Source organism: Zymoseptoria tritici, chromosome 2, assembly GCF_000219625.1.
Source record: "Zymoseptoria tritici IPO323 chromosome 2, whole genome shotgun sequence".
Lineage (NCBI taxonomy): Eukaryota > Fungi > Ascomycota > Dothideomycetes > Mycosphaerellales > Mycosphaerellaceae > Zymoseptoria > Zymoseptoria tritici.
Window position 1 is genome coordinate 2,617,921 of NC_018217.1, and position 12,657 is coordinate 2,630,577.

The window sequence follows — 12,657 nt, forward strand, 5'->3', positions numbered from 1 at the left end:
TTGAGGATATAGACGTAGCCAGAAGTCTCTTATGCGTGACGAAGCCGAAGATGTGTGGCCGGGCGGAGCGATACTTTGGAGTTGCGGGCGAAAGGTGTATTGATTGTGCTGAATCAAGATGAAGTGGCGGCAAGAATGTCTGAGAGCAGCGGCGACCGAAGGTCCGTTGAAGCGAGGCTTCCAGACTCAGGCTGAGGAAGGCTCGGACGCTTGGGCGCCTTTATGGAAAGATCGAAATCGGACATGTGGCGCCGCTGAAAGGTCCTGTCTGTGTGTGGAGCGTCAACAATCGAGCTCGTCGACCGGATGGGAGAAGCTCGCGGCAATGGTTAGAATGACTTCTGGACGCGCATCAACGGCACGAGACGCAAGCGAGATAGAGCTTTTCATCTGCCGTAGATCAGAAAGTCTGCCTAATCCAGTGACCGCAAAACAGGTAGCTGTTACGAGAGTTTGTTTCCAAGAGTGAGGTTAAGTAAAGTACTACTACTTAGGCCAAGCTCTCGGCACTTTACGATATAGTCCGCCGTAGCTCGAACGGGAATATAAAGGACAAACAATTATTATTTTCCGGTTACCGGGCTGTCTTTTTAAGGGTAGACATTCAGATTAACTAAGAGGCCCTACTTAAATTCGTCGTTGTTATTCTGTTAGTAGAATTGCCTTAATTTAACCTAACAAATCTAAGTATAAGATCGGCTTTTAAAGAAGTATTAGATTATAAGTAGTTCTTCTAGTTTCTAAGTACCTATCGTTACTTTAAAGGAAGCCTCTCTATTCTAACTAATAGAGAGTTAAAGTCTTACTCTAAGCTAACTAGTCTACTTCTAATATATATTAGCTATTCTTATTAAGATAATACTACTTCGCGCTTAATTAATAGAGACAATTACATAAGCAGCAAAGTCATGAGCGCGGGACAAAGCTTACATAATACGGGAGCACTTATCACTAGCGCAAATTCGCGATCTAAATAACTACCTCTAAGCTTCTTACTTTACTTAACAAACAACTTATTACTTCCACATCTCACTCACACTTCCACACGGCGCACGCGCAGTTCATCCATCTGCACAAGCCGTAGACTCGTCACGGTGCTCGACGCGTTATTACGAGAGTTTCCGCGACACGGTAAGTTAAGCTGCTGCTAATTCACGACCACTAAGACTCCCACTTTACCCTAGCCATTGACTGCATCGACACGAATCTTGATCACCGCCCTGCTTCGTTTACCCTTCAAACCCGACACTGACTTCACTCTACAGCTCTCGCACAAACTTCTCCTTCGCCCAGGCATGAGCAGCTGGTCATAGTGAGTCGGCTAGCCTTGCGAGCTTGTCATTTGGTCCAATGGACCGGCAGGCGGTCGACGATGACGTTTTGATGGACGACGGCGAAGTGATGCAGTCCACGGAGGTGTTTGGCGCAAACGATCAAGCGTTCAAGAAGCCAGGTCTTGGCCCATATCCGAAAGCACCATTCTCAGACGGCTCGAGAGCCACGCCTCCCCTGAAAGGCGCCGGCCTGAAAAGGGAACCAGACGACTTCACAATTTTTGTGCGCAAGGATGGGCCGCGTGAACCCAAATTCGACGCTTTACCATACGCTTCTGCGCAGACCGGCCTCATCTATGATGTCCGCATGCGTTTTCACGTCGAGTCGGAACCTGAAGAGGACCTGCATCCTGAGGACCCTAGAAGAATCCATGCGATCTTCGAAGCCTTCGTCAACGCGGGATTGGTATGGCGACAATCCGAGGTCGGGCCTCCTAGCGGATACTACATGGGCCGTATCGACACACGCATGGTCACTAAGGACGAAGTCTGCTTGGTCCACACGGAGAATCACTGGAATTGGGTGCAGAGTTTGAGTAGGAAAGAACCAGATGAGCTGCGTGACGAACTACAACATCCCCCTCATCGCCTCGACTCGGTCTACCTGTCCACCAGCACGCCATACTGCGCTGGTTTGTCTGCTGGTGGCGCAATCGAAGCCTGCCGAGCCATCATCATGGGGAAAGTCAAGAACGTGTTTGCCGTTATTCGTCCCCCAGGTCACCACGCGGAGAGAGAAGACGCCAAGGGCTTTTGCTTCTACGACAACGTCAGCATCGCGACGAAAGTCTGCCAAAAAGAGTTCGGCGACAAGTGCAGAAAAGTGTTGATCCTCGACTGGGACGTGCATCACGGCAATGGAATCCAGCAGGCAAATTACAGCGATCCCAATGTCCTGTACATTTCACTGCATGTGCACAAGAAGGGCACCTTCTATCCGGAGAAGTCGTATCGCGATGACAGAGTCTCGTATGGAGACCACCTCCACTGCGGTGAGGGCGCCGGACTGGGCAAGAATGTCAACATCCCGTGGTCCAAGATGGGTATGGGGGATGCAGATTACGTCTACGCCTTTCAGCAGGTCGTCATGCCGATTGCCACCGAGTTCAATCCCGATCTCGTGATCATCGCTGCTGGATTCGATGCTGCCGAGGGAGACATGCTCGGTGGCTGCAAGGTCACGCCCGCCGGATATGCGCACATGACACATATGCTCATGTCACTCGCCAAAGGCAAGATGGCCGTCTGTCTCGAAGGTGGCTATAACCTGGACGCGATTGCGCGTTCATCGTGCGCGGTCGGGCGAACGATGATGGGAGAGCCTCCCGACCGTCTGGAAGATCTAGCTGCAAGCAGGAGCGGTATCGATGATGTGAAGCAGGTGCTTCGACAGCAGAGCAGATTTTGGGCATCGTTGCATCCCAAGGACCCCGCATCGATGTTGCCTGGGCCTCCTGAGGGCGAGCGCATGCACAATGTGGTTCGAAGATGGCAGGCGGACACAATGTTCACCGACTACGGCATGACTCCGCTGTATGTTCACCGCGAGCGCTTGGCGAAGGAGTTTGAGAACCAAGTCCTGGCAACGTGAGTACTCCAGCGGACTCCCGGAAGACATCTCCGCATGCTGACAGGTCATAGAAGGGAGTTTGGCAAGGAGCGACCTCTCCTGGTCATCCTTCACGATCCACCGGAGATGATCGCATCGCCAGACCCTCGGACAGGCAAGGTCGAGCTTCACAATACTTGGCTGGTAAGTGGTCCCGAAGTTGACTCTGCTGCCATGAGCAGACAGATCGCTGACGTGACCAAAGACTGATTTCGTAAAGACGTACGTCGATGAGGCTATCAAGCACAAGTTTGGAGTCATCGATGTCAATCTCCCCAAGCACATCGCCGAGTACGACTCCACCAACCAGGAACACAAGGAGAGCGAGTCTACAGAAGCCCGAATCGCCGAGGCGACGGAGCTTTTGACGTACGTGTGGGAGAACTACATCGAGCTCGATGACCCTACGCACGTGTTCCTGATGGGCACAAACACCGGCCATGGAGCAATCCTCAACTTCATCAAGCGTCATGAAGATCGCGCGCAAAAGATGATTACGAAAGCCATCTCATTTGTGGAAGACGTTCCGCTCATGTCCTGCAAGTCGCCCACCAACGACTACCTGCCCGGCTGGTACTACGCCACATCTCTCGTGTTTGTGGCCGATCAACACAACTACTTCGAGACCGAATACTACAGAAAGCCAAAAAAGCGTTTCGGGAGAGTGATCCGGAGTCAAGAGCTGTGCATCAGCGACATGCTCAAGGAGCAGCGGAAAGCCGTTTTCGACTGCCTGCTTACGGAGACTGAGGAGTGGAGAAGAACAGCGCCGATGGAGGTTGTGGAAGCAGAACCGCAAGTCCTCAGTCCAAGCAGGCTGCCGCCTGTTGGCAACTTCGCTCCTGCAGCCCGCAACAGTGCGGCGGCGATGGAGCCATCCAGAATGTCCAATGGAGGGACAAGTCCGAGCGGATTGCCGCCGATGGGCAACTTTGCATCGCGACCACCGCATGATCGATGAAGCTCCGTAGCGGCGGAACTTTGATTTATCCCAACAGCAGGCAACGGCCTTCTGCAACGAGGATCGATGGTAGATCTTGAGAGCAGGGCACATTGGGGGATAGCGGCTCACCGAATGCAGAGCTTGCCACACGTCCAATAAGAGCATATTAATCACTCCTGGCGCTATAGATCCTCCTGTACAGTGACCGTAGTTGAAATGCACAATATTCGGAACTTGCACTTATGCGAGGCGAACTCGGTCGACCGTCGCATCGAGATGGATCCGACAGATTTCTCGATGTCCCGTTGTAGTTGCGACCTGGTAAGACGAATGTCTTGACTGACGGGCATAGGGAAGCCACTTCACTTGAATGTCAGCTGACTGCGGGCCGGTCCTGGACCCTTGAGGCGAGGCGCGCGTCACCTCACTCGTCGCTCCCTTCCGTCGCTCGTTCTTAGACACAAGAGAAAGGCTTCCCAAGTCTTGAGCCTGGATTGTTCGATCCCTGAAACACCGCGTTCCTTTCACGCCTCGCAACGCTGGCGAACACAGGATAATCGCGGCGCCTGGCGCTGCACGCCGCCGACTCCTCAGCGATGCTCATCCAATGCCCTAAGTTCACGCCGCTGCAAACACGACTGATCGCATCTGTGACCGCACTCGCATTGCTGGCCCTGGTATACTACTCCCTCGCTTCACCGCATTTCGCATACGCCGCCGAGCTCCCACACGATGGTACTGGAGAGTTGAGAACAATCGAGGGAGAGCAGCACCTGGTCCAATGGGAGGATTCCGTGGATCCAATCGTTCAATTGAGGCTGGACCCCGAGCATGAAGGAGAAGATGCACAAAACGACGCACAAAAGGATGAAATCACACACAGTAGAAGAGCTTTGCAGACAGAAACGATTCGAGGCAACAACATAGCAACGCGATACGACTTGAGTGCGGGCAATACAACTCTTTTGGAATTTCCAAACCGGTTCCTGATCGGCAATCATACTGAAAGTGGGAAAGGGCTACCTGGCACTCTGGACCGACGGACTACTGGTCCTATCAAGCCGAAGCATGCCGAACTCAAGAAGCGCAGTGCTGAAGGACTTGAAGCTCGTCAAGATACCGAGTCAGACAGGACGATTTTCATCTCGGCGAATGTCTGCATGCAGCCTACGTGGAATGGCACTGGAACTCAGAGCGCTGCGCCACCACAGCTGACACTTTACGTGGCCAACTCGGCTGACTCCACGAGCATAGGACCCGGTGTCAGCAATCAAACACAAGCGATCTATCCTTTCGATTCTGGCTTCGTGAATGCGTCTGTGCCGAACGCGACCGGAACTTGGAACATGGCAGTATCTGCGCCAGCACTGCCAGACGGCTTTGTGGGATCGTGGACATACACGCTGGCCGCTTCGATAGACGACTACTTCTACTCTGTCAATACGACAGGTCCGTTCTTACATCTGGTCGACACTGATTACGACTCTGCACTCTTGGTGACCGATAACCTTACTTCGGCCGACTCGTCCGATTCGGTCTATCAACAGTGGATGAACCTGACAGCCCCGTTCATTATCTTTGCTTCGGATGCGAACCTCACCGGCCTTCGGGGCATGGAGAATTCATTTTGTGGACTAGAGACTTTTGTCAAAGGAAACAACCAGATTCAGGCCTCGCAAACGGACCTGCAAGGCAACGGAACGCATGTCCAGATGGGAATGATCACTCGAGGTCTGGGCAACAAACCCAAGGAACAATTTTACGTCACAAACCTCAACAGTTCGAGTGAATATCGAGCATTCCTGGCTATCGAAGGAAACTCTACTGCATCTGGAGACGGCGTCGTTGGCGGAGGCGGTAAGGTCTGGCAACCTGTGCCCTTCTCCACCAAGTCAGATGGCAATTGCCAACTGCTATTCAACATGTCTTTCTGCGATGAGGTTGCATACGCAGTACCAAGCAATCCCAAAACGATGCCAACATTCGAGGATTTGCAGCGTTTCTACGAAAATCATACTACGACGTGGTGGGCGCCCTTCAACTGGACACTGGCTCAGATCCCTTGCAACACAACGTCGGAATCGCAATACTCGCTCGCCAAGAATTGCACGAATTGTGCAGCTGCGTACAAAGAATGGCTTTGCGCCGTTTCCATTCCCCGGTGCGAGGATTTTTCCAGCGAGGATGCTTTCCTGCAGGTTCGAAATGTTGGGCAGCCTTTCTTCAACAACGACACCATGCTTGATTCCGATTTTCTGAACTCCAACTATGTACCGATGCCAGATGCGCCGACTGTGCAAGGCAGCAACGCTTTCTCTCAGACCTACCTATCGAACGTTGCTACGAATCGATCTCGCAATGGCTTGATTGATGAGGTCATCCAACCTGGTCCGTACAAGGAGATTCTGCCGTGTGAGGATCTCTGCTACAGCTTGATGCAGAGCTGTCCTGCTGCGATGGGCTTCGTCTGCCCATATCCTGGTCGTGGACTGGAGGCTGGATATGGCAAGCGCAGCAAGAACGGCAGCTTGACTTGCAGTTATTTGGGCGCGGTGTACTATCAGAATGATGCCGCTGGGCTTATCCAGCCAGTATGGAAAACTCTGCTAGTCACTGCGGCTGTCACATGGGCGCTGGCGTTTGGTTGATCATCAATATACCCTTTTGATTGTTAGAACGAAGTTCGACAAGGCCACCACCCATAAACAGAAATACCAGATCTGTCCAGGACTGAAGGGACTGATTTGGCGAGAGCGTCATCATCTTCCAAAGCAAAATTTTCATGGGACATGCCGTATAGGAGACATCGCATGACCCGCACGTGAGCTTGAGTTCAAGACTGCGCAAAGAATGGCGCACTTGCCCCTGCCAACGTAGATGGTGAATGCTCCGCGACGAGCGCATATGCTTGAGACTTTCACATGCAAGATTCACGCATATTCGCTGTGGTCTGTGCCACTAAGTGCTGCCTACCTCAACCACTACCTGCACCATCTTCCTCTTCTCTTCTACCTTCTTCCTCTACCGCACTTTCCACCACTCCTTCACACTTGCAATCTTGCCTCCTCTTCCACAACTACCGCGTGTGCTTTGCACAACCTCCCCTGTTGGCGTCCAATTCTCGCCAGAGGAACTACAGCGCCTTCAAGCGACACCGAATCGACGCACAACTCTCGGTGCATCTTTGCCGCTGCACCATCGCCATCGACATTCTCCGCGCGAGTCCAGCATCAAGCGAACCCTGCGTGAATTCTGTCAGCTGTCAGTTTACGCTTTCACAAGCTAAATCGACACCGAAGCTTCCAGAGTTGCTCATCGTTCACTCGAGCTCCACTTTCAAGATATCTACCACTATCTCACCCTCGACCAACACTACCTTCCTTCATCCAACACCACTCCACAACCCTCATCATACTCTACCTCCAACCACTTTGGACTACCTTCAACCACTTTCAACCCTCCAGCACATCGCTCATCTGTCCCCACCATCGACGCCTCCTCATCTACATCGCTCTCGACTTGAGCTAGTCACTCGCCCACCTCCAGCTATGGAAGCGACTGGCAGCCGCGATCGCAGCGTCGAATCTGACTCCAACATTCAAGTGAGCCGCAAGCGCAGCCTGAGCGAATCGAGCACCAGAGTCGACAGAGAACGCAGCGAGACTCCATCCCTCTTCGTTGAGGAGATTCAGGCCGCTCCACATTCTAGACAGGATAGCGCGCACGCTGAGCAGACTGCCGAAGGTCCGCAGTTCAGCGAGGAGCCGCACTCCGATGAGGAGCCACAAACCAGCGAGGAGGTACAATCTACGGAGGAGCCGCATTCCAGCGAGCGAAACACCGACAAGCACGCTCCCAAGCGTATTGCTACAACTTCCAACGCCGTTGCGGCCCCGTATAGCCTGGACAACGTGGTTCTGGACGAAGAGGGCCGCGTACCAGGCTACAATATTAATGCAGAGCCTCTGCCTCTTCTCGCGATCTTCCATCCGTCCTTCAAGCTGGCAGAGAAAGATGCTACCACGGCATGCGACCTCGTGATCAACGTCTTTGAGGAGCTCGTGGCTGGTGGCTACAGGAATGACGAAGTGGCAGTCGTGTGTGGAGACCGTGGACTTGCAGCCTGCAGGAACCCCTCGGAATTCTACCCTGAGATTGGTCCTGTCGCTGTGCTGGGCCCGGCTGGAAGCGGCAAATCATCCGCAATTAACTCAATGCTGAGTCAAAAGAAGGCTGCTTTCGAGCACGACGGCGATGATCGCGGGACATACGTCCCGGCCGAGTACTGTGCTCCTCAACAAGACCAGACTACTCCGTACCGCCTTGTCGCTATCTACTATTCTGTGGACGAGATCGAGAGGAGCATCGTCGCATCGTTTGGCGACATCCGTGCTATGCTGGTGGAACCCGATGAAGACAGCTTAGACGACAGCGAAGATGAGGTGCTCAAGCAGAAGTTCGACACCGCAGTTGGTTTCTTCACCGACCTACTTTGTTCCAACAAGCAGTTCCGCACTCCAGCGGAGACGCACGCCTATTTCGAGGACCGCTTGGAGAATGGCGACACCGAGGATGAGGTCTGCGGCGATCTCATTGATCTCGTGCATCAATTTTTGGAATTGAGAGACGCTTGTGACGATGAAAAGGAGGTCTACGACATTCAGGACGAGAATGAGCTGCACAGGATCCTCAAGCAGGTGTCGAGGCCGACTAGGGTGCAAGGCCAGCAGAGGCCTTCGCCATGGCCACTTCTTCAGAAGGTCGTGGTTCATCAAGCTGTACCAATCCTGACCGCCGGGGTGGTGATCGCCGATACTCCCGGTTTCAACGACCAGAACCTCATCGTCGCCGGAAACACAACGCGGTATCTTAAACAGGCCGGCACCATTCTCATCTTCCTGTCCTACAAGCGAATTCAGCAGAACTCTCCGCTGGACCACCTCATTCGTGTGTGCATTTCGCTCGGCAAGATGTACAACATCCGCCTGGTCATCACAATGATTGACGATATGAAGCCGCACACGGAAGACGAGAAGGATGATCTTGAAGTCGACGAGAAGGCTCGGCTGGATAAGGCTGAAGCGGCTCTTCGTCTGCTCGTTATTGAGATCAAGGAGAACGAGGTTGCGAAGCGCGCGGCGAGGGGCCGAGACAATAACAAATTTGCGCAGCTGGACGATGAGCTCGCGAAACTTGCCATCCGGAAGAAGCAGGCGGAAGTATCGCAGCGGCAAACCAGCACTGACATCCGCTGCCGGGCCCTCCACCGGAGCTTGGTCTCGAGGATCAAGAACATTGAGAAGTCGAAGAACGCCCCAGAGCTTCGTATCAGCTTCCTTTCCAACACGCAGTATCAACGCCACGTCGCTGGATACGAGCCGCTCGATGCGCCTTGTCTGAGTCTGCTAGGCACCGGCGTGCCCTCGTTGCGGAGGGAGCTGTTTAGTGTGCCGACTTTCGGGAAGCTCCAAAATCTGAAGGGGCTCGCTACAACTCGGCTTCCCAACGTGCTTATGGGAGTTGAAGGCATTCTGTTCAAGTCTCACCTTGAGCGCAAAGCCGATGTCGGTCGAACGATCAAGCTAGCTCTCAAGAAATATCATCGGCCGGCCGAGAAGCTCGTCGACGACGTTTTGACGGCTTTCGACACGTATATTTCGAATGTGGTGAAGGACTCTCTTCCGGGCTGGATGTACGATGCGCAGAAGTTGCTCTGCAAGTGGGGCGACGAAGTCCCCGCGGGGACCTTCAAGGCTGTGTGCCAACGCGGAGGTACCTGGATAGCCCACAAGAAGCTCGGCGACATCAAGTGGAACGCCGCTTTGTTGGACCTCTCCGCCAACCAGCTTTCCCAGGGCTTCAACAAGCTCACCGATGAAGTCGAAGTGCTGCGGAAAGACTTTGCCACCAACGTCAAGAACTCGTTCGATCAACTCCGTGTCGCCGTGGAAATTTCGAAGGACGCGCAGGGCAAGGATATGGCTCTGTTCTACAAGTTCGTGAATGGCACTGCTCGTGCGGTGGTGGAGGAGATGAATGGCCGGTTCGATGACTTGAACGACTCAATTTCCCACGTCCGCCACCTTATGACTCTTGATTCGGACGACAGCTACCTGGCATCTGCCATGAAGTCTACGTGGGAAGAAGCTTCACTCGTGAGCAAGGCCAACTCCACCCCAGTGAGCGGCGTGAAGAACCCATCTGGAGCGAGACGCAAGCGTCCCCGCAAGCAGGTCCTTATCCACGGCGCTCGCGAGCATGTCATTGCCTCCAAGCTCCGCGGTGACGCTCCCAACATTTCTGCCTTCCAGAGTGTTCAGAACTTTGCCCACGAGGATTTCAAAGGTATCCTCAAGAGCTGGGCGGAGGCATGCGAGATTACCGTCAAAGAGGCATCGGACAACATTCTGGCCTTCTTCGACACGCACTTCAGGGACACCGAGGACATGAAGACGGAGGATCCCGTGGCGATTGCAAAGCTGAAAAAAGCTGTGGATGCGGCGAAGCAAATTGTGGAGGTGTCCATGATTCAGCATCTTGCGGAGTGCGAGGCGTACGAGCAGAGTGGATGAACAGGTGGTCAGCGGGTAGCGCCCACACGAGCTGTGCAGACACTTGCAACGTACGGGAGCAGCATCAGCTGCTTCTGAGAAGAACGAGTGCGGTTCGCACGGGCATGGGACTTTTTGATTTCCGATCAGAAAGAGTGGTCATGCGGATCTGGGTCTCGGAGCCCAGCGAAGTACGAACTGAATTACGATGTATATTAGGACCTTCAAGAGTAGGTATTACGAAGCTCACGAATATCATGAACACAAATGATGTCCTTCTCCTTCCCAGTGACCTTCTCCACCTGTACCTTCCTAATATCTTGCAAGATTGCTGCATGGCACTGACCCTCATCGTTCATGGTCTCCTAACAACGCAGCGTCACCTTGAACCCATTCGTCCAACCTAATCTACACAACGATCCCGAGAAATACAAAGGCACAGAGGCGAGAGACATGACACCGGCATCCGACTTCCAGTCCTCTGTTCGCAGCGTATGTCGTCGCTCCCACCGCAGAATCCGCCGAGCTGCAAGGACAACAGGTGCCAAAGCCTACCTACGATACCAGAAAGTGAAGAAGGGCATTTCAACGACGGCCACCAAAGCAAGAAAACACAAGATTGTCGGAGGACGGATACAGTAAAGCCATCAATCGCTGCTTTTGCCTTGGGAGCGGTGCCAGACACGTCTCACATATGTCGCCATGCTTTGTACACGTCGGTCGTACAGCCTTCTCCGGCTTCAACCTCAGATTCCACCTACAGGCATCTTTATACAACGCACATGCCAACCTACTGCTGGCCGTATCTCAAGCGAGACACTTTCCCCACCGAAAAACTACGCCCGTGACCTACTCTGCCTTCATACGACGCATCAATCGGAGCACTACGCATCTCCCTCCATTGTCAGGCGACAGAAGCACGATCCACCTCCCTCCAAATCTGGGCGACTCCACCGGCAAATCACAACGATGCATCTCCACATCGTTACCCTCTTCGCCCTCCTACCTACGTCCTGCTTGGCTTGCAACTGGGTCTGCATCTGTCTGAAAGCAGACGGCACACCCAATTGTGACATTGTCGTTCACGGCGTCCATCAACATGGATATGATGGCTAAACGCCCTGGACGGGCACCTTCGTCATCGTGGTGGGAACAACGCGAGGCAGCGTGTGTTAGACCTGCAAGGTCAGCAAGATGGAGTCTTGTGGAATAGGGCGCTCGCAATAACCTAGCATGGGCACCCTGGCGACTGAGGGGTCCGGAGCAATTGCGGAAAAGACAACGGTCGGTCCGCTGTTATCAGGGGCGCTCGAACGCGCTGTTCAATTATCGAGAGTACCGCGAGAACTGGTTGTCTGCTTCAGCGTATCACTTACGGAGCAGATGAGGAGCCCAACCTGAATCCATCCTTCTAATTGCAGTTGGCAGGGTTGCATCCTTTCATCACATTCTTCGCCCGCCGATGCGTACATCCTCCATTTAAGTAGACACGTTGAGTGTAACATCGCTCTCCTTTCCATTTCCGATCCTCCAAAGGTGTAGCTCAGTGATCATCAGCCTCCTCCGTGAACTTCTTGTATGCCTCGCCGTCCATCAGAGCACTGATCTCGTCGGCCGCGGACACCTTGATCTTCGCCAACCAGCCGTCCGCCTCCGGGCTCTTGTTGATCGTTGCAGGCTTGTCCTCCAACACGCTGTTGGCCTCGAGGACGACTCCGCTCACGGGCGACATGATATCGGAGGCGGATTTGACAGACTCGACGGCTCCGATAGAGGACCCTGCTGTGACTTCAAGATCGGCAGTCGGAAGCTCGACGAAGACAACATCTCCTAGGGCTTTCGCGGCGTATTCGGAGATTCCAATCGTGGCTGCATGGTCGGGTCAGTCGGCCGGAAAGTCATCGTTGGTGTGAATCGCATGTACCAGTTGTGCCGTCCTCGCCCAACTCCACCCACTCGTGATCCTCAGTGTAACGCTTCTCCCACGCTGTGCATCAATCAGTGTGCTGCCCAAATGCTTCCTGATCCATCTCATGTCCCACCTTTCGCGCTTGCGGTGAAGCTCCGAACGGCTGGCGCGAACGCAGGCTTCTGAGCTCGGAGGCGCAAGTACTGCGGCCGACTGCACTTGGTGAACGTCGAAGAGGCGACAGAGCGAGCGAACATGCGGCTGACCAAGGGAGGTGCCATTTCGACGTCCGATCTGAGTTGTGAGTGTGT

At 53.7% G+C, this 12,657-nt stretch overlaps 4 protein-coding genes across 4 annotated transcripts; 3 read left to right on the plus strand and 1 right to left on the minus strand.

Annotated features, from left to right (window-relative positions):
* Positions 1–1,401: 1,401 nt before the first annotated feature.
* Positions 1,402–3,904, plus strand: HDA2404 (histone deacetylase; the record flags this gene model as incomplete). The annotated part of the gene is made up of 3 exons (XM_003855030.1): positions 1,402–2,921; positions 2,976–3,087; positions 3,149–3,904. 3 exons carry the CDS (start codon positions 1,402–1,404, stop codon positions 3,902–3,904), a joined length of 2,388 nt encoding a protein of 795 aa, XP_003855078.1.
* Positions 3,905–4,346: 442 nt separating this feature from the next.
* On the plus strand, positions 4,347–6,534 carry MYCGRDRAFT_108203 (hypothetical conserved protein with signal peptide; the record flags this gene model as incomplete). Its single annotated transcript, XM_003855031.1, has 1 exon — positions 4,347–6,534. One exon carries the CDS (start codon positions 4,483–4,485, stop codon positions 6,532–6,534), a length of 2,052 nt encoding a protein of 683 aa, XP_003855079.1.
* A 900-nt stretch (positions 6,535–7,434) lies between these two features.
* On the plus strand, positions 7,435–10,458 carry MYCGRDRAFT_90992 (uncharacterized protein; the record flags this gene model as incomplete). Its single annotated transcript, XM_003855032.1, has 1 exon — positions 7,435–10,458. The coding sequence occupies one exon, from the start codon at positions 7,435–7,437 to the stop codon at positions 10,456–10,458; it is 3,024 nt and encodes a 1,007-aa protein (XP_003855080.1).
* Positions 10,459–11,736: 1,278 nt separating this feature from the next.
* MYCGRDRAFT_103362 (uncharacterized protein) lies at positions 11,737–12,622 on the minus strand (the record flags this gene model as incomplete). Its single annotated transcript, XM_003855360.1, has 3 exons — positions 11,737–12,306; positions 12,362–12,424; positions 12,480–12,622. 3 exons carry the CDS (start codon positions 12,601–12,603, stop codon positions 11,981–11,983), a joined length of 513 nt encoding a protein of 170 aa, XP_003855408.1.
* Positions 12,623–12,657: the final 35 nt, after the last annotated feature.